General features: G+C 37.0%; 1 protein-coding gene across 1 annotated transcript; it reads left to right on the forward strand.

Moving 5' to 3' along the window:
* The first annotated feature begins 1,628 nt into the window (after positions 1-1,628).
* Positions 1,629-15,463, forward strand: LOC128857522 (carboxypeptidase B). The gene is made up of 5 exons (XM_054093272.1): positions 1,629-1,899; positions 13,905-14,102; positions 14,184-14,325; positions 14,464-14,989; positions 15,169-15,463. The coding sequence occupies exons 1-5, from the start codon at positions 1,629-1,631 to the stop codon at positions 15,403-15,405; spliced, it is 1,374 nt and encodes a 457-aa protein (XP_053949247.1). The 3' UTR covers positions 15,406-15,463.
* Positions 15,464-21,213: the final 5,750 nt, after the last annotated feature.

Here is a 21,213-nt window from a genome sequence, read left to right on the forward strand (position 1 = left end):
TCAAACTGAATAATTTATTTCTTTATTTATTCATTTAAGCCTTTGCGATAGGCAAATTTCTCTGATGGGAGTACCTGCTAGTCGCAGCAAAATTCAGATTTTCGGAGTTATTTCTCTCTTAGCGATTTAAAGCAAATATATGGATTTTAGAAGGTGTGTAGGATTATGTATTTAGGAGAAACTATGTAATCGTCATTACTGTTACTTTCTCTCTTCATATTTTCATCATCACTACTTTCATTATTTTCACAATCATTCCTAAACTCCTCCATTTGGGGATTACACTACTTAAATTAAAAATAAATTTAAAATTTGAACACAAATTTTATGATACAATCCTTTTTAATTTTAAAGTAACGCCTCCGATATACGGAGTGGCTAGCTTTCTATTGATCCCGAAAATATTTCCTTTCCTTTTAATGACATCTTGCCGCCACTGTGATGGCACCGACTTTTACGACGACCGCAATGTCTAGTATTTTTATTTTAATGAGCAAGCACCGACTTTTATAGGATGGAATTGGATGGGTGCAATTCAAAGAGTAATATGGTATCCAAGTAAAAGTCCGAACCAACAATAAGTTAGAGAGTAAAAGTAAATGAGGAATATGACTTTGCATTGGCTTAATTTAAATGTCTTTGAAAAGAGATTCTAGGAAAGTAATTTTAGTCGGCTCACTCAAGAGAGTTTTTGGGCACTCATCGAATTACAGCCCTTCTTTGACGCCTAATTATTTCTTTTTGTTCGCGAACTTATAAAAAAAAATCCGAATCCAACGGTTTTCCACGCCTGAAGAAGCTGTTGAAGCCTTAAAACAGCTCGTTTTGAGGTATCTACTTCTGTGTGGCAAAAGTGCTTTGAAAATTGGTTCAAGCGAATGCAGAAGTGTATTGACTTCCAAGGAGAATAATTTTAAAAATGATAGAATCATTTTGATTATTATTTTATTATGTTTCCATTATTGGGTACAAAATATAAAAGGCAACCCTTGAAAACACTTTCCAGAACAACGAAAACTTGTTTGTACAACGCTTGCAAGTGGAAAGTAATTCTCCAAATTGTTTCGCTTTATTATGATTACAGTCGGACTATGCAAGTTTCATTTCCGAAATTAATTGCCGAAAAGTTGAAAAGCACTTCTCCAACTTTTTTGATGTTCACAGAAGAAAGTAAAATTTTTCCACAGCAAAATCATTTCACTTTCCTTGCTAAGTTTGTTTACACCTTTATTTTCAACGTCAACTAAGGTATGGTGTGAATTATTATTATACATTCAAACAAATCTTTTGAGATAACTAAACTACACCACTTTCGTAGTTTACAGTAAACTTTTTGACAAAAGAAGTAACATCGCTTTGTGTTAGCTGGTCAAAATGCATCAACTTTTTCCACCTGCAAACTGTCACGCGCATTTCTAACTAAGCACTTACAACGTACGGATCGTATAGATGAATCGGATCACTTTTTGTTAGCAAACATACAAACAATTCGTTTTACAATAATAAATTAATAATAGGCTAAAAAAAATAAATTAAGGATGTGCTTAACCTACTATTCCGTGACTTTAGTGCTTTTACAATTGTGTGTGTTGTTGCTGCCTTCGACATCAGCGCAGGCTATGCTCGAGATGCCTTTGGATTTGAATGAAGTGCCGCTTAATGTAATAGAAGTGCCACGCACCAGCTTCCTAGCACGTATACCCTTCCTCCGCAGTTTTCTACGCGCAGTACGCCCGAATACGCATGTCGGCCGCAAATCGGATTACCGCAGTGAGTTCGATGAGAATTTTATCAATTACCACAATTCTCAGCTATGGAAGGTGTTATTTAATGCAACGCGTAAGCGTGGCGGCAGCACGAAGCGCATCGAAACTATGCAGACTTTCGTGGAGAAGTTCGGTAAGTATGTGAATTGTATACATAAATTGTAATGAATGGTTGAGTTGTGTGAATCTTGGCGTACCCAGAACTATATCCATGCATAATTGAGTAGTCAAAGGTTGCGTGACAACATCAACAAAAAATTAAAGTAAGGATGACGGGCAAGGAACACCGGTGTGCGTGGTGTCAATTTTTCAAAATTCAAAGTGGCGGATCCAAGATGGTGGACGCAAAGTCAAAAAGTTGAACTAAGATCATCAAGTTGAACACTGATTTTGCCTCCACCATTTATTAAAGAAAAAAACCCTGACCTAAGAGACACTTTTGTACAGCGGAAACCAGTCTCAAATAAATAAATAAATCTATTTTGTAGACCCCTGTAATCCTCGAAGAATGCGATTTTATTTGGTATCTAAAAACGATGATAAAAGTAATCATGGGATTTTTTTCATCAACCAAGTAGCATCAAGAGAGGTGCTGACGATCGTCAAACCTTCCGCTTTTATTACTGATTAGGATTCAGGATTAGGTATTCAGCCTCAATCCAACTATCAACGCCTATTCTACACCTCTTTCCCTATTCACCTATTTTTTCCAAGCACTCAGGCAATATTGCGCATTACACTTAAGGCCAAATCCTATTTAAAACGAAAGGAACGGCAGATGAGGTGGGATTTATTACTCCTCAGAGAACTTCCTAGATTTTTTTCTGAATCTTGTCTGTCGATGGAATGAGAAAAAACCTTCGACCCAAAAATTTACCATCTAATCTGGCGAAAGCCGGGCAGCGGTAGAGGAAATGTTCTGTACCATCCCCATCTTCCAAACAAGATGTAGAGAGTGTATTGTCGAAGATGCCTATGGTGACTATATATCATCGTCACGGATTGCGCCTCGTAATTAGTCCTATAAGAGATCATTGCTCACTCCTCTTATGCCTGAAAACGAATTTTTCATGAAACACTTGGTTTTTTTACAGGTGTGTGTACTGTACTAGCGGTTCTCATGAGATTTATTACTGAGAGTCTTGGTATACCTGACTGTTCCCGCTATACTCGGTCCAATTGGGCACTTCAAGGAATTGCAGTTTGCCAATTCATCCGTCAGTTCGTTGCTTTGAACACCACAGTGGCCCCGCACCCACATAAGTTCAAGCTCATTCCGCCTTGCAACAGAGTTTAGTCTTTATTACATTTCTGAACAATTTTTGAAGGAGTACGATCGGTTTCTTAAGCCTTGGCTGTCTGCACAATTCCTTTTACACTTTAATTCCTCACCTCCTTTTGCCAATTATCCAGTCTGTCATTTGAAGTATTGCAAAAGCTAACAATTGAAAGACATTTGCCATCATATCTAAATCAGTACTTCATTTACAATATACCGCTTCAATGTGCCCCTCCTCTATTTCAACAACGCTTCGTGCGGATCTGACATTTTCCGAAACTGTGCTTCTTTTGTTTTTGTTCCAGAAGTGAGTAGCAGCCACTGAATTTTGGCGAATCCGTATTTTTTTATGGCAGCGTCAGCCTCATTATTTAAAACGATGTAAGTACAGAAAGCAGAGGTGTGGCCAACATCAGACCGTTAGCCGGCTCTCAGCGATTTTGAAGGAATCAGCTGATGGGCTGGCATAACCGTGGATATGACAGCGGTTCGTTTACAAGGTTTGTTTTGTAACTATGGTGAAAAAGAAAATTGTGAGGGGAACTTCGGCCGCTATGTCACTTGGGAGATTCGGCAGCCGATTCTGCACGACCATTTCACACATGTTCAATCAGTCGTTGTTCAGACGGCAACGAAGTGCCATTGGTTGATTTTTTCGTGTATTACCAACACAATCTCAGTTTTTTTTTATGAACTCATCCCAAACAACGTCAACCCATCCGCCGATTCTGTCAAATTTGCTCAGAGCCAAATAAGCTAATCTGCTAAATAGCTCATCTCGAAAAAAATGTTCACCATGGCCAAATCCCGGGCTTTAATAGCCCTGGTTATTTAATATTCACAACCTTTTCTTAAGATATTCTATGTATTTTTGAGGAATGTAAAGAATAAAGTATGACAGCTGGGAGGAGAAGGCCTTTCAAAAATCCAGAGAAGAATGCAAACAAATCCTTTTCGTGGCGCCCTGCTGATACGAAATGCGAGTATGGCGGTCACCGGAGCCTGTGCGGTTTTTAAGTGGCTAATTATTGATCCGAAGGTCGGGATTTCAATCATTTGAACTTTCAGTGGTGAAAAACGAAACCCACAGAACAATTTGTTTAATACCAAACCAAAGAACAAGACAGGGTGTACCTCAAATTTAAGAGGATTTAAAAATGTTTCCATTTCATAGTTTCTTTCCTTTTCTTTCTAATTTGAGAATATTAATAATTTCCCAATTCTAATTACCATTCTTTACCCAACATTTCATTCTTAAGGCTATACCAGTCAGGTTTCTAAATATTGTCAGTAACTTTGCAAATCTGTGAGCATTTTTTATATCTCTTTTACTCCCACTGACTTTCATTGTTTGTTTTTCTAAACTTCCAATCCCCGAATGCCGTTATTGGAGTCGAACTACCACACATTGCAGACGAAGAGCTTCAATTGCCTCATGAGACCGGCGCAACTTTGGCCTCATTACGATCTAGTTAAACTCCTACTTATCCAGAATTGACTCAATGAAGGAACTCCGCCCGATACTAACCACTCTTTCGCATGCCCTCCCAAACCTACTTAGCTAACATCCCTCTCCCTCTGGGCTCAACCTGTCGTAAACACATGTTTCCTGGGATTACCGTTAGGTAACGTTAGTCGGTAACGATCGATGACCATACTACACTGGCAGCGCCTTGTGAACTGCTGCAACAACAACAACAGTGTAATAGAAATTAATAGGCATAAAATGCGTTAAGTTAACTTTTTACTTTACTGCTTTTTTTATAACGTTTTTGGAATTTTGTATTTAATCCAGTTATCAGTAATTTAGTGATCAGTTGTTGTTTAAATTAAAATTTTGAAATGTCGAACCTAAAGGAGCACATTTTAGAATTGCATCGCCAAGCAGAGTGACAATGTGAAACTGTTGGGTTGGTTAATGTTTCTCGCCAAACTGTTTCCAAGAAAATTCAGTGCTTCACAGGACTTACCTATGAAGGTGATCGCACTTCACGTGCAAGAAAAGCCACTGTTAACAGACCAAGGAACAGCCAGATAATCAAACCGCGTGTCCACCGTAATTCAAGGTTTTCAATGAGAAAAATCGCCCAAGAGACAGGCATTGGTCGTGAAACTGTTCGAAGAGTTGTGAAAAAGGAGATTCACGTTAAGAAGATTCCAAGAGCGAAATTACTTAAAGATGGGAACAAAAAAAGTGCGGCTGTCTATCATTTCATTAAACGACACTAGTGTCCGATTTTTTTTTTTACTAAAAGTCACATTTATTGAAATATATTGTTAATTAAGGAAGCGCGTTTGTGAACGTCGAAGTCACCCAAAAGGCTAGCGCCAATATCCTGAGGTACATTTTGACCGACCTTCTAAAGCGAACCATTTTGAGCTGCTTTGAAATATTTTGAGTCGCAAGTGAAATATGTTAGGTGCGCAACTAAGTTCTTGCTGTTTTTTTTTATGAAAATACAACTTTATTCTGAAAAAAATTGAGAAGTGAATCATTGAAAGTATTGCCCACCGCTGGCTACTACTTTTTCCCATCTTTCTGGTAGATCTCGTATACCGTCGCGGTAAGACTGTTCATCTGTTGAGGCTATCCACGGATCAAGCCATTTTTTGATGTCCTCATATGAATGGAACTGCTGGTCAGCTAGACCAAGTGCCATCGATCGGAACAGGTGATAATCGGACGGCGCAATATCTGGAGAACATGGCGAGTGAGGTAGGATTTCCCATTTCAGTGCTTCCAGGTAGGTTTTAACGGGTTTGGCAACGTGAGGCCGAGCGTTGTCATGCTGTAGAATAACTTTTTCATGTCTCTCCGCGTATTGCGGCCGCTTCTCGCGCAGTGCTCGGCTCAATCGCATCAATTGAAGTCGATACCGATCCCATCACTGGGTTTTGCTTGGTTTTAACAGTTCATAATAAATAACACCAACTTGGTGCCACCAAATACATAGCATAACTTTCGCAGCGTGAATATTCGGCCGAGGCGACGACGTAGAAGTATGACCGGGCAGTCCCCAAGACTTTATTTTCTTTGGATTGCTGTAATGAATACATTTTTCATCACCCGTCACGATGCGATGAAGTAAACCCTTCCTTTTTTGCCGCTGGCGCAGTTGTTCACAGGCGAAAAAACGACGTTCAACATCCCTTGGTTTTAACTCATAAGGAACCCAAGTCCCCTGTTTCTGAATCATTCCCAAAGCATGCAATCGCTTGGAAATGGATTGACGAGTAACCCCTAATACTGAAGGAAACTCTTCTTGGGTTTGACACGGATCCTCATTGAGCAATGCGTCCAATTCAGCGTCTTCGAAGGTTTTTGGCCTTCCTTCACGTGGACGGTCGTCAAGATTGAAATCACCGTCTTTGAAGCGACGTAACCAATCTCGGCACGTTGTTTCACTTAAAGCAGCATCTCCATAAACTTTTTGTAGCTCTCGATGCGCTTCAACCGCCGTTTTTTTCGAATGAAAGAGGTAAATCAACACTTCCCGCAAATGACGATTATTCGGCACAAAATCAGATATTTTCACAAAACCAAAAGTATATGATACCAAATAGAAATCACTAAGGTGTCGAAGCAGTTTGTTTACCATATGTCTAAGCTTGGTGTATGACGTTTAGGTTATGTTAGAATCGACTAGAAAACACTGCTGGCGGAATCTATTGACAAACAGCGGGAACTTAGTTGCGCACCTTAATATGAAAAGCTTTTTTTCTCTACATAAAAAAAGAAGAATCATTATTTCAAAAATTCACGTTTACTTTGGAACACCCCTTGGTATTATACTATCTAATAATTAATATCGCATCAAAATTTACAATTCGCCGTCAGTGAAATTGGCGAAACGAAAAACAAAATATCGACAACACATGTAAAAACTCACTCATACCCACGCAACAAAAATTATATGAATGAACTTCATTAAGGCGAAAAAAAAGTAAATTGACCCGCTGCTGACCGCTTCTACTTTGCCACATTAGTTGCGTGATCGCATTGGAAGCATGCCAATGAAATGACACAGAAACCCGTTATTCGTTATTCTTGTATAAAATTTACATAAATTAATTTTAAAATTGTCTTAAACAAAGAACCAAAAATTTGTTGCTACCTTAATTGGCTACCTTAAACAACGTCCAACTTAAAGAGTTCAGTGTGGCTTAAAATGAATAAATTCAGTTAGTTGTCAAAAACGCCGCGTGACCGTTAGACCTGCAAACGAAATCGCCAATTGCGAAATTAGAAAACGTGTGGTTACAGATCAGCCCTGATTTCGCGTTATGCTACTCAGATACTTGCTTGTGATTTCGTTGATTTTGCTGCTAAATCTACCTGCACATCCTTGCCAACAGAAAAATCCAAAATTTCATCTGTTGCGCAGCATACCCGGTTTTCCGACAGTTTTCATATCGAGTGATGAATTATATGACAATACATTGGAGAGTTTGCAGTGGCTGATGCCGGTGGACATACGACAATTTAATATTTTTTCACCCCAATCGTCGTATCAGATTAATTTGCGCTATCGCAACAGCAGCTCAGTGAAACGATACTACGGCCATCAAATGTGGAAAATTCATGAGAGCGATGTAGAAAATAAATTGCTAAGAGCGTTTTGGCAACGTTTTGGTTAGTAGGAGTGAAATTAATGTGAAATTTATTACAAAAGTGATTCGAGTGAAAATTTGCGGAATACTGTTAAAATGGGTACAGTCAGAAATTTTGGTGTAAACGATTGAAAAAAGAAGTTGTGATAATCAAAGAGGCCTGTTCTGTTATTTCGACTCAGAACAATGTTTTAGAACTCGAAGTGAGTAATACTCAAGGTGCATTCATTAAAGACAGTGGCACTAGACCAACAACAATGTTTTGTACGTTTGATTGTCACGGCAAAATATTGTCAAAGTAGAAACCAAAGAATAAGTTCACCTTGTTTCATTCTATGATGACAGCCAAATGGACACGGCGAAAGAAAAAAAAAGTTATTTTCAAAAATCTTGTCCCAAAGTCGTTGAAATGGAAATAAAAGATTATCAAAATATTCAAAATACATTTACGAGTATATGTAGTTTCAACTGCAAATTGTGGTATGATAAAAACTAGCGGGAATGTTTAGCTTAAACGAACCGCGCAAGTGGGAACCAGTCCATATTTTTTTTTTATGTTGGTAGGACTGTAAGACACACATCTGCCACTATTTATACGTTTTGAAGCGTTTGAGAGATGCTGTAAGGCGCAAACGGCCGGAAATGTGGGCAAACAATTCTTGGATTTTGCATGATGATAACGCGCCGTCGCACCGAGCCCAAATTGTGCTGGATTATTTGACCAAACACTAAGTAAATACCATCGTGCAAGCATCGTATTCACCTGATATGGCCCCGTGCGACTTCGATTTGTTTCCCAAGCTGAAGATAGCACTTCGTGAAAGGAGGGCATCAAAGTCGATAGAGGAGATCAAAGAAAATGCGACGAAGGTCTACCAGGGGTTAAACGTTGGCACATGTGTGTTGCTTCAGGCGGGTCATATTTTGAAGGAGATAAAATAAATTTGCCTGAAACTTAACTGTGTTTTATTTTATTTAAACATTCCCGGTACTTTCTGATCATGGATATTTAGTTTGTTTTTGATAGATACAAGGTTAAATGTGTTTTGGTGTGCTCTGTGATTTTCTGCTAACGAAAAATATGGATCGAAAAATTGTATTTATTGCCGAAAATAACAGCGCATTTTTGCCTCAACCGTCGTACGCACCTATTTTGGCAAAAATACCTATGAAAAGACGAAGATTTGCCACAAATGTGGAGATAAAGTCAACATCGATCACATGGCTTTTTGGTCAGCGGTGATTCTAGGATGGGAAAAACGTTGGCACAGGTGCATTATATCTGAAAGGGATTACTTTGAAGGCGACAAACAAGATATTGATCAGTAAAAAAATATGTAATTTTCTAAAAAATAACCCTTTCTGAACACTCTCTTCTTAAAAATGTTCCAAAAAAAATTGTATTTTTGCATTGAAAGGCTGTTTTTTTTAGATTTTTAGTTTGTTAGTAAAATATAATAAGATAAACAAAATGATGTTAACTATCATGTCCGACCGGTAACACCGCTGTTCTACCTGTCACTAAGCAGAGGCGACTGTAGGAGGCTGGTTGGACTGATACGGGCCACTTTCTTTGGGCGAAACACATGGAAAAGAACAGTGCACTCTGCCCAGCATGTGGAAACGGCGGACCACTTTCTGTGCGTCTGTCAGGCCTTCGCTTGAATGAGGCTTGAGGTCTTTGGCACTGATGTGTTAAGAAGCGACCACCTGGGCTCCTTGGCACCACAACATCTACTCAGATTTCTTCGGAGGTCGAGCAGATTTAAAGAAAATTAAAAAGGGAATTCGAGTGCAATACAATGGACTTAATTATGGCTGAGTGCTGTACCTGCTAGTCAGTCCCGACAAAAGAAAATCGATCTGCGTACTTATTTTTAAAAATATGTTTCTCGTTCATTATTTTTTCCATGTTTTTATATAGTGTGGGTGGAAACTAAATTTGACCGATTATTCGTTGGAGTCATTGTATGTATGTACGCTAATAATTATGCACAGAGTGTTCCGATTTGCATGGATTTATTTGTATTTTAAAGCTGTTCTCCCTTCTAACCACGTAAATTGTATAATCTTACAAGACTGACGTGTTCATAGGTCAAAAAGAGTTAAAAAATCGTTAAATTAGTTTTCGAATTGCAACAAATCAAAAATGACTAAGCCGATAGGAGTACTGTTCTTTAGCAATAAAACTTTGAAATGTTTACTATCGCTCTGCATTAACCCTGGGCGCGCAGCTCTTTGACCCCGTCTGCGGGTTGTTTAGCAGAAACGACCACCACTAACTTTGAATTTAAATAAGAAGCAAACAACAGTTAAAATAGAAAATATGTTTAATGATTTTTGAGATTTATCTTTTCAAAAATACATCATCAAAATATTAAATACCGATTTTTTTCAGTATTACGTATAATAAACGAAAGGTTAATGACTTCAAAAGAGATACGAAGTGAAAGGCGAATGTTCAGGGTTAATCAAATTTATCAAATGCTTTCTATTACTAAAATTTTGAAAATAAAGGAAACGTTTTTTTAAAAACTTGTCGAACATTTGTTATGTGGAAAAAATGCAGAAGACCATCATAAAACAACAATTTTTTTTTAAAGCAACGGATTTTTTAGCAACTTCGAACTTACATTTTATTATAGCGGAATTCAGTGGGGTATGAAATGCATACTTAAAATTTTCTTAGATATGCAATTAGCGGATGATGTTTATGAAGAGCTACATAAATGCAGAAATTTATCTAAAGAATCTCTCAGAAGAGATGCCTAGGTGTAAGTAGTGAATAATTCCTAGACGGTACCTGTTTTTATGTTATCTTTGACATTATCGTGTACAATTTTACACGATAGAACAACGCAATAAAATTATATACAGTCTGTGTCAGAAGAAAAGAATCGGTTTTATTCTTGTACCTTCATGATATATTTCGTTCTGCTTTTTGCTGCATAATAGTCCTACTCAAGGGCTACAACAGCAGTGCTAACTCAGGTTAGTGTCGTTCGAAACTTTCCCGTAAACGCAACCAAACAAAATAGAGTGAAAAGTACGCGAAGCGTTTTGAGGCGGTATTTTTATGCACGCATTCGAAAGGGCCGAAATTATCTTACGCCGCGGCTGCAAAAGTGATTAAAAAATCAAAAAAGTTTGTTGTGATGTGGAATCAGCGATATAAGGTGTACAAAAATGTTGATGACTTTTCCGAGCGCGGCTTGAAACGAGTGACGACAAAAAAGCAGGACAAAGTGATTGTCCATTTTGACTACGCCAAGCACACACAATTCTTACTAAATAAAATGGGAACAGATGTGAGTATCAACACCATGGAACGCCGACTGAAGGAGGCGAACATATCCTACCGTCCCACATCATCAAAATCAGTGCACTCAGAAAAACACATTGAGAAACAACAAAACAAGAAAATGGCGCCACAATATTGGCCTGGCCTTCCCTGCCCCAGACGCTAACCCCATTGAAAATTTGTAGGGAACTATGAAAACGCATCTTGCCGGAAGGTCAGTCCGTGATTTAAAGCAACTCGTGCGTCAAGTTCGCAAAAGCTAGTCCTAGCTAGCTTGTCGAAGAGCTACCCAGAAAAGCTGATTCAAAGCATGAAGAAGATGACAAGCTATACTCGACAACAATGAAGACTACACGGCTTATTGAGTAATTGCGACTCGTAGTTTTGTACATACTTTCATGTAAACAAATTTTAAATATACGTATATCTTTCATATTTCATGAATAATCGCGGTTCCTTTTTTCTGAGACAGACTATATGTATATATAATTGACGCTTACACCCTTTTTGGATGTTTGGCCGAGTTAATTCTTCTATTTGGGGCGTGCGTCTTGATGTTCCATAAATGGAGGAACCTATAGTTTTCAGCCGACTCCGAACGGCAGATGGCTTTTATGAGGAGTTTTTTCATGGCAGAAACACACTTGCAAGTTTGAAAATTTGCCGGTGAATATTCTAGGTTTGTCCTTAAAAAAAAATTAGTCTTTAAATTTTTGAATAGTTTTGGGATGATTTCACCTCTTAAGGGGGGGGCTGGAAATTTGTGTACTTGCCGGGATGTATTACCGTCGATTAGAACTAAAATAAAAAAATGCTAAACCGAATTACATAAATTTTTTTATTTTTAAAGTTCGATCAATAATTGCCTTCTCTAGAATTTATGAACAAAATTTGTGGAAAAATCCCCATTGTGCACCGCTTGAAGACGTCTGTGTGCTGCCTAAATTAAATGCTCGCAAAGTTAAGGCAGGATAGCGAATTGAAAGTCCTTTTATATAGCCTTCTAGCTATTTTTCCCTCAAATAACTTCAATCACATTTGTATCTGCGGTGTCTGTAAAAGTTTAAAAAAGTTTTCAACTAAAGCCTTTCTACATTATTTCCGACGCATTGCTTGTGGTTGTTGTCCTGGTAGAATACAAAATTATTTAAAATCTCCAACTTCTCCGCACATTGAATTTTCTTTTCGAATATTGAGATAGGCAAGACTGTCCATTGTTCTTTCAATAAAATGTCAGTCTCTGACTCCCGCACTACACATGCAGCCCGACACCATTACAGAGCTATTTTCATGCTTATGTAACTTTCGTTCGCGTTTTTTGTGCTCAAACTTAGTGTTTGCTTTACGCCCGTCAATCTAACCCATGGATATCGAATTTGCTTTCACTGTACTTCGCAAAGGAAGCTATTGGGTATGGGAATAAGTTTCCGCCCTCGTGAAAGAAGCGCCGCTGCTGATAGTATTTTTGTGTTCCCTCTGGAGAGCGGTTCACTTCTTAAGAGAGCATCGCAAACTGGCTCAATCAAAAGAACTCGAATTATTCGTCAGAGAAATCCGTTTTGCTGCCTGAAAAATGAAGTAAAGTTGTATCTTCCGATGGCACAAACTTCACATAAAATCATAAAAAATTAATTGAATTATTGAAATAATTCGTAACTGTGGCTAAGAAGGGACGGAAACTTATTCCTATACCCAAAAATTAATTTTTCAAATTTTTTCAGTGACGGAATCAATAATTCTATCGATTTTTGCAACGTTTGAAATCAATCTATAAGAAGAAATAGTTTCATGCCGCCTCTGGGTTAGGTTAGGTTAGGTAGTGATGGTTGCCCAGAGAGTGGGCCCACTTGGACGAGAGAAGTTCGGTTCATCCATTGTGAGAGGGGAAAAAGAGGTGAAGGAAAAAAGGACGAAAGGGAAGGCTGAGTGTTTGTGGACTACGAACGGTGACTAGTCTGCGGTTGTGTTAACCTCTTTATGCTGCTGATGAAGTTCATCAGATTTTTGTTTTCAAGACCTGCTATATCAGTAGGCGCAGAAAAAAGTGAGAACCAAGATGCTTGAATCTTAGTCCCGCGAGAGCTGGGCAGCTGAGGAGCAGGTGCTGAGATGATTTCACCTCATCCTCCATACAGCTGACGCAAAAAGGACTCGAAGTAATTCCGAGTCTGACGGCTTGTATACCCGGACAGTGCCCCGTGAGGATGTCCACGAAATTTGAGAGATGAGATTTCGCCATCCTCAAAATATCCCTCGAACGCCATCTATCCAAACGTGGCCAGAAGAACTTCGCGACCTTACACGTTCGTGTACTGGCCCAGCGCTCGCTGAGTTAGTGCAAAGTCCATCCTCCCAGAAGTAGAGCGCAGGTTGTCAAAGGGATCCCGATTCTCTCCTTCCGCAGGTCCCTTGTCGGGCCAGCTCGTCGGCTTCGCAATCGAGAGAGAGATCAGGCATTTCCTGAACAGTTTCCTGCCGCCTCTAAATAGCAGATGGTTTTTATGAAAAGCTACAGAAATGCAGAAGTGTATCAACTATTTCATGTTCCATATCAACCTATGCAGTTACAGCCACCTCTTAAATGATAATATCTAACTTTCAGTTGACTTAGGCTTGACCTAATGGATATATTCGGTTTACTGAAGCTGCTTTGCCGGTAGAGCTTCTGAAATTTTGATTTGAACATGAACCCTTTTTTATTGTATGGCTCCATAAAATTATAACTCTAAGTTATGTGCTAACCTCAGTTTTATAAGGATCTTATCGATGTGTTAACGTAACGCAACTCTTGAGAAACCGCTACTCTGACGTCAATTGAAATTTCCACCATACATAATATTTACTAAGTATAAAAGAAAGTTTATTCCATTATATTTACCGAAAAAACAAAATTGAGTGATCTCATAGAATTTGCGCATATTTAGATCATTTTCACCTCCTTTTACAGGAACTGAGGTGTGGAACATCAATCAAGACGGAGTTGACATCTTAATTGACTACAGAAATACAGCAAAAGCCAAAGAGTTCATAGCGAAAACTGATTTCACCTACAATATTATGATCGACGATATCGAGACTGCGATCGACGAGACTTATACGGAAGTGAACAACAGCAATGCAAATATGCCGTGGTTGGATAGAGACAGTACGTGAAATGTGGGCCAAGCCTATTAGCTATGCCATTTATGGGAATTTGTGAATAAATATTTAAACGAAAACTTTTTAGGTACGATACTGAATTGGAATCGCTATCATGATGTTGGCGCTATACAACAATTCCTGCAGCACATTTTGGAAACCTACCCTGATATGGCGGAAATTGTGCAAATCGGTGTGACGCATCATAAGCGGCCACTGGAGGTGTTGCGGTGAGTTAATTAAACAAAAAAAAAACAAAAAAAGTGTATGAATTAAAATTAAAGAGCAGGCGTAAAAAACACAAGCTTTGTATAATTAAATTATTAGTACTTAGTGATAAAGTCGAATCACCGTTTCTGTCTTTCCAGCATCTCCAATGGCAACCCCAAGAATTGGGCAATTTTTATCGATGCCGGCATGCAGGCACGCGATTGGCTCAGTCCTGCCGCGCTCACCTGCGCCATTTCGAAATTAACCTGGTTGTGGGACCAAGAGCCGACTTACATGCGCAACATTGATTGGTACTTCTTGCCTTTGGCAAATCCCGATGGTTATCAATATTCGCGCATCACCGATCGTCTCTGGTCGAAGAATCGACATTTTGATGGTAAAACTGGCTGTTATGGCGTAAATTTGAATCGCAACTTTGATTATCAGTGGGGTGGTGCGGGCTCATCGGATAACCCGTGCAAGAATTTATATCGAGGGCCAAAGCAATTCTCCGAGCCAGAAACGAAAGCCATACGAACCTTCGTGCACAACATACACGAATTTTTGGGTGCATACGTCTCCTTCAACGCTTACGGGCAGGCAATCACCTATCCATGGGGTGACGCAGACTTTGTGACGGACAATCAACGGGAACTGCACAACGTGGCGCGACGTGCAATGTTGGTGAGTTGCATGCGGCAATATTAGACACAATAACAACAAAAACAAAATAAAAATCAATTTACTAGCCACTAAAACGCTTTTCCATTGTTTGCACGCTTTCCTTTGTATGTGTTTCTTTGTGGCCTCGTTTAAAAGTTGTTCCTTTTTTTTTTTGTGTTTCTGTTTTGTTTACTTTGTAGAATTTCCGCAAATTGAATGAAGCCGAGTACCGTGTGGGTACCAGCTATCGACTGAAATTGGCACGCGCTGGCAACTCGGCCGATTGGGTGCAGCAGCGCATCAATCCACAATACGTTTACGATGTATTTCTGAAGGACCAAGGGCGCTATGGGTACTTGATGCCACCGCATTACATTGTGGAATCGGGTGAGGAGGCATACGAATTTATGAAGACAATAGCGGCGGCACTAAATTGAAGCCAAGCCAAAAAGTGTATGCCACGAAAATCTCATAAAAGGAAGGGAATAGACAAAAAGGATAATTGAATTATTAAAAGGATTGGAGTCATTTTAAAAATTCAAAGATACAAGACTCAAGTATTTCGGCATTATATTTTAAACGCTTGTACTATTATTAGTTTTCGAGCAGAATTAGGTTAAAAAAACGTATTTTTAGTTATTTAGTACTTAAGTTTATTGTACACTTGAATACAAATTTCAAGTCACAGTTTTCAATTGCCTAAATAAAAAAATGCAGATGAGGCAATTTAGCAATAACGGTTACTTAATCTTTATTTCACTAAGCTTCAAGTGAGTATGTATGTACTTATGTACTTTTTGTAGTGGTGCTCACAATAACAGCACAGCTACATTTTGCTAAGTTTTGATTATTATTTTTAATTTTTTATTATTTAAATTTTTTTTATCTATTAATTTTTCTTATCTTATTTTTTGAATATCTTTTATTTTTATTGATTATTTGTTTATTTTGTATTATTTATTATTTTATTTTTTATTTATTTCTTTTTATTAATTATTTTTTTTTGTATTATGTATTTATTTTTATCATTTATTTACCTTTATTCTTTATTTATTGTTTTATAATATATTTATTTTTATGATTTATTAATCTTTTTTTAATATTTTTTTATTATTATTATTTATTTATTTTTCTAATATTTTTATTTTTTTTTTATTACTTATTTGTTTATTTTTTATTATTTTACTTGTTATTTATATCTTCTTTTATTATTATTTTTTTAATTATTTATTTATTTTTATTTTTTATTTATTGTTTTATTATGTATTTATTTATCTTTTTTATTGTTTTTTCGTTGGTTTTTTTATTGTTTATTTATTTTTATTTTTATTATTATTTTGTTATTACTTATTTGTCTTTTTTATTATTTATTTATTATTTTAGTTTTTATTTATTTCCTTTTATTATTTTTTTTTATTATTACATTCTTTTATTATTATTATTATATTTTATTATTTCTTTTCTTATTTATTTATTTTTTTTTTATAATTTTTATATAATGTATTTAGTAGCTCCAAATACGTTGCTTCTCTTGTTCCCTATCGATCTGGCAGGCAAAGCGATTGCAGCGAAAGCAGCGACACGCATGATGGCATTCATCGAAATGGAAAAAGTATCTTGGCCATTCGGCCATACTGAACAGGAACACTGTTATCTCTTCCGACATAGACTATCATGTAAGTCTTCCATCACCACCCTTGCTATTCTCCTGTTCACTCACAACCAGGGAAGAATGGAAGACAAATCTTATCGAAATCGATGGCCCTCTGATTATATATACAGATGGTTCAAAACAAGACGGTAAAGTGAGATTAGGAATATTTTCCAATTCCCCTCACATCAATCTATCATTTAGATTACCCGACAACTGTAGTGTATTCCAAGCGGAAGTATGCGCTATCTGGTATGCTGCGAAAACTCTCTTAGAAAATAGAATATCATTAGAGGATATCCGGTTTTTCACTGACAGTCAAGCGGCTGTTCGAGCACTCAGCTCTTCTTATACCCACTCAGATGTGCTTCGATTTTGTCTCTCATCTCTTAACGAGATAAGTGTTCAGAATTCTGTCCAAGTTAGCTGGATACCGGGTCACAGTGGATTCCAAGGTAACTGCAAAGCTGATGAGTTCGCGAGAGCTGGAGCTGCGCAATCAAATGTTAGTAACTTACCCTCAATCCACATTCCACTCTCAACATGTAAAATGCTCATCGATCGAGAATTTCACAGCATTGCTGATCGGAGGTGGCGAGTGGAAACTACTTGCGTTACGACCAGACAAATCTGGCCAGCCTACAATCTGAAACATACAAAAACCCTTATAAGTCTTTCGAAACACGAACTAAGGCATATAATATCTCTTATCACCGGCCACTGCTGTTTGTCCTCTCACGCACATCGGCTCGGGGTTCCTCTCCAACAATTGACAATCTTTCAGTACTCTCGGACCTGAAAATCGAATCTCTCATAAAATTCTCGAAACGAATTAATATCTTGGACCAAAGTCTATAGTAAAAATCTCGGTTAGGTGGGGAAATCATATAACATAATGAGCTCTAGGGCAACACAACGGACCCAACTAGTCTATGTGGCACTCCGATTCGGGGCACCCTTAAACCAACCAACCAACCATGTATTTAGTTTTCATTTATTTATTTATTTCTTTTTATTAATTAATTATTATTTTTTTATTATTTATTTATTTTAATTTATTTACGTTTTTTATTATTTTTTATATATATTATATTTTCTATAAAATTATACCCCATATAATTCAAATTTTGTATAAAATTTTCTGAAAAATCTGTGTATGCAGTTTTATAGCCCATTAAATTGTAGTCAGTGATATTGTAAAGATTAAGTGGCTTAAAAGTCGCATCGATTTTTGATTTGTTTTTTTTTTTTTAACGGTGCTATACATTTTTTTCATAAAACGAATGCTCGATTTGTTTTTTTTATGGAGAAGATACAAAAAAAAAATGAAAAAATCACCCCGATTTCTGAGCCACTTCAGGTGTGCAAATTATTATAACAAAACTCAAAGGGTTATAAACTGCGTACACAGAATTTTTCGAAAAGCTCGAATGAAAAAAATTTTCAAAAATCATTGGGAATTTGGAGCCACTTCAAACCATGTTAGCTCTTTATTGCACTATTTTAAATTCTACTATATTGAATTTAATTTTTTTCTTTAAGTTTTTTTCTTTAGTTTTGATTAACAATTTGGATATTTTGATGAATATTTGAAGAATGTTTGTGGCTTGTACACTGTTTGAAACTTTGATTAATATGACATTTGAATTTTAATATCAGCGCTGCCAACACCGATACAAATGATTCGGATCGATCCTATGGGAATTGAACGTGATCTGTGCTGGATAACCAAATGTTAAGGAATGTAAACTTGATGTTTAGTTAACATTCTCTGTTAGCGATTTTAATTTAACAGAAGCAATCATGCCAATTTAACATCTGGACTACTTGTGCTTGCATACTTTCAGGCAGCTATACTAAATCAGTGTAATTATTACATAGCTTTATACTCTAAGCTGAGCTTAAACATTTTACTTGCCAGCTCAACTTTATATGCTCTTTAAAACTGAGTTTATATTCGGAATCAAGATTCAACTACCGATTAGTTTTTCACTCAACGTTTAAGATCGAGTCAAACTTTGTACTTTGTAGGGTAGCACTGTTAATTTTTTTCGTCTATATATAAAAGTTAATTTATTTATTAGTTCAATTTATTCACACAATTCAGTTTATTTACACATTAGCACACACATGTTTTTAATAAATTTAAGAAAAATAAGTGTAAATATCAGTAAGCTGATTATTTTGAATTCACTAAAGTGGTCGAAAGAATACTTGATTTCAAAATATTTCTTGAATTCCCTTAAAAGTATGAAGCATTCCTGAGATTTTTGTTAATTTTTTATTCGTGGAGTAAGGTTTTGCAAAGTTTATGCTAGTTTTAAGTACACAATAAATATGTGAATATTTCTTAGTATGACATTTTTAATTATATCAATTTCTTCACAGTTTAATAAATCAAAAATTAGGCGTTGTGTGAATAATTATGTCCGTGATTGTACGTGATTACTCGCTACCAGAAGTGGGCAGCTTAATTGACGCCGAAAACGAATCATCCGTCAGCAAGGCAATGCGAGCTCTCACGTATCGGCTCACACCAGAGAGTTTTTGAGCACTCAAAAGATCGAATTAATGCCGGCTTACAGACCTGATTTGGCACCTAAGGATTACTTTTTGTTCCTGAGCTATTGATAGCTATTAACTTATAGTATTTCATAATTAACAGTAAATACAAATGTCAATAAAAAAGTAAAAAAAAAATGCGAGTTACACGTTTCTCAATGCCAGAAGAGCTGTTAAAGTCTTTGAATAGCTCATTTCGGAGGTGTCCACTTCAGAGTGGGAAAAGTGTTTAGAAAATTGGCTCCAGAGTATTGATTTCTAAGTAGAATTTTTTGAGAAATAATAATGCCATTTTCTTTATTATTCTACTGTGTTTTCATTATTGGGCGCAAAATATGAAAGCCAACCCTCGTACCAAGGAGAATTCGGAGACACTTTCACTTTTATTGCACTAAAATGTAAGGGGTTTTAAAACTGTTTACCCGATTTTTTTTAATTATGATTAAATAATTTGAACTTTTCAAGAAAATTTGTTGGAGTTTTATAAATCTTGTAGAAAGTTTGAAATTTTGATTGATATGAGTGCTATAGAGTGACTTAAATTTGTATAAAAAATTTATGAAAATTAAAAAATTATCAAAATATTGCAATGCCAATTAAATGCACGTCACTGTATATCGAAAAAGGCAAACGCATGGAATAAATCGAAAAGTAGCATGAAATTTTAAATAAAAAATACTCGGCGTCATAAAATCGGGCCATGATTTTCTAATGTTGGCAATACTGTAATTGGCATCTGTGTCAAATTCTTCACATAAGGTGGCGCAAAATTAATCATCCAGTTTTGTTTTTTATTAAATAAAGAAAAATGATATTGATTGATGGAAATCTTCTTGTTGACTTTTACGGCGTCCATTGCTTGTCTGTTTGTATACTGCAGCTGTCAAGTTCACAAAATCCTTCCGATAGGATGGTTAATTTTGCACCACCCTGTATGCGTGAATGGAATCCGTTCAAAGTAAATTTTACGGTTTTCGTAATTACCGAATTCGTTGCGTAAAGAAGATGCATTCCATTTGGTTCCAATAAAGAGATTGCCGCTGTAGAAATATTGTAAGATGGCTTGCGGGGACCACGTTAAGCCACAAAAGAGTGTTTACAAGTAACAGAGGTAATTCAAAGAAAGCATTGATTGCGTTCAAGAGGCCACTCACAATGGGCGATCATCAACATATCAGGAAAATCAAAGATTTTGTGCTTATTTGAAAATTAGAGACCTCGCTGATACTGTTAACACTTCAAAGCATTTTATTTGACTTGTGCCAAACTGGTTTCAACGATATTTTGCACCTGAAAAAAGTAAAATCTCACTTGGCGTCAAAATCAATAAATTTTTGTAAATTCGCAAATTCGCGCTGCACTGATTTGCCGAGAGCATTACGTTAAACAAACAGAGAATTTGACAGAAGGAGCTGACATATCAGGGGATGTGGTTAGAAAAAAACTGAGATGGTGTTAGTGATATACAAAATAAATCAACACAACGTAACTTCGTAGCCGTCTGAACAACGACTGATTGGACGAGTGTGCGAATACATGTGAAATGGTCGTGCAGAATCGGCTGCCGAATCCCCTGTAACGTGGCAGCCGAAGTTCCCCTCACAATTTTGTTTTTCACCATAGCTGATGGCCAAACCATGTAAATCTATTATAATCCGTGGTTTGAAATGAGTGACCAAAATTCTGCTGCCGTGCACCCGGTGATGTGGCAGCCGAAGTTATTCGCTCAATTTTTTTTTTCACTATAGCTGAAGATTGATTTGACTGATTTGGTTGCTGCCGAGTGCCTTGTGAAATTTATAGAACAGTTGTTATTAGGCAGTTTTGTAATTTCGACGTTGGGCCTCTCGACGATACGCAGATCCGTCAGGAGGAGTACCCCTCAGGGCGGTGTTCTTTCTCCTCTGCTGTGGATACTGGCAATAAATCGATTGTTAAAGAATCTAGAGAAAAGGAGGATACACGTAGTGGCCTACGCAGATGATGTTGAAATATTAATAAGAGGAAAATTCCCAGATACCCTCTGCAATAT

This window comes from Anastrepha ludens, chromosome 3 (genome assembly GCF_028408465.1).
Source record: "Anastrepha ludens isolate Willacy chromosome 3, idAnaLude1.1, whole genome shotgun sequence".
NCBI classification, from domain to species: Eukaryota; Metazoa; Arthropoda; class Insecta; order Diptera; family Tephritidae; genus Anastrepha; species Anastrepha ludens.

Bases quoted from the DNA above. Each gene is read 5' to 3' on its own strand.
- LOC128857522 (XM_054093272.1), top strand. From the start codon at position 1,629: ATGCCTTTGGATTTGAATGAAGTGCCGCTTAATGTAATAGAAGTGCCA. The intron at 14,103-14,183 runs GTACGTGAAATG...AAAACTTTTTAG, and splicing joins GCCGTGGTTGGATAGAGACA to GTACGATACTGAATTGGAAT. The intron at 14,326-14,463 runs GTGAGTTAATTA...CTGTCTTTCCAG, and splicing joins CGGCCACTGGAGGTGTTGCG to CATCTCCAATGGCAACCCCA.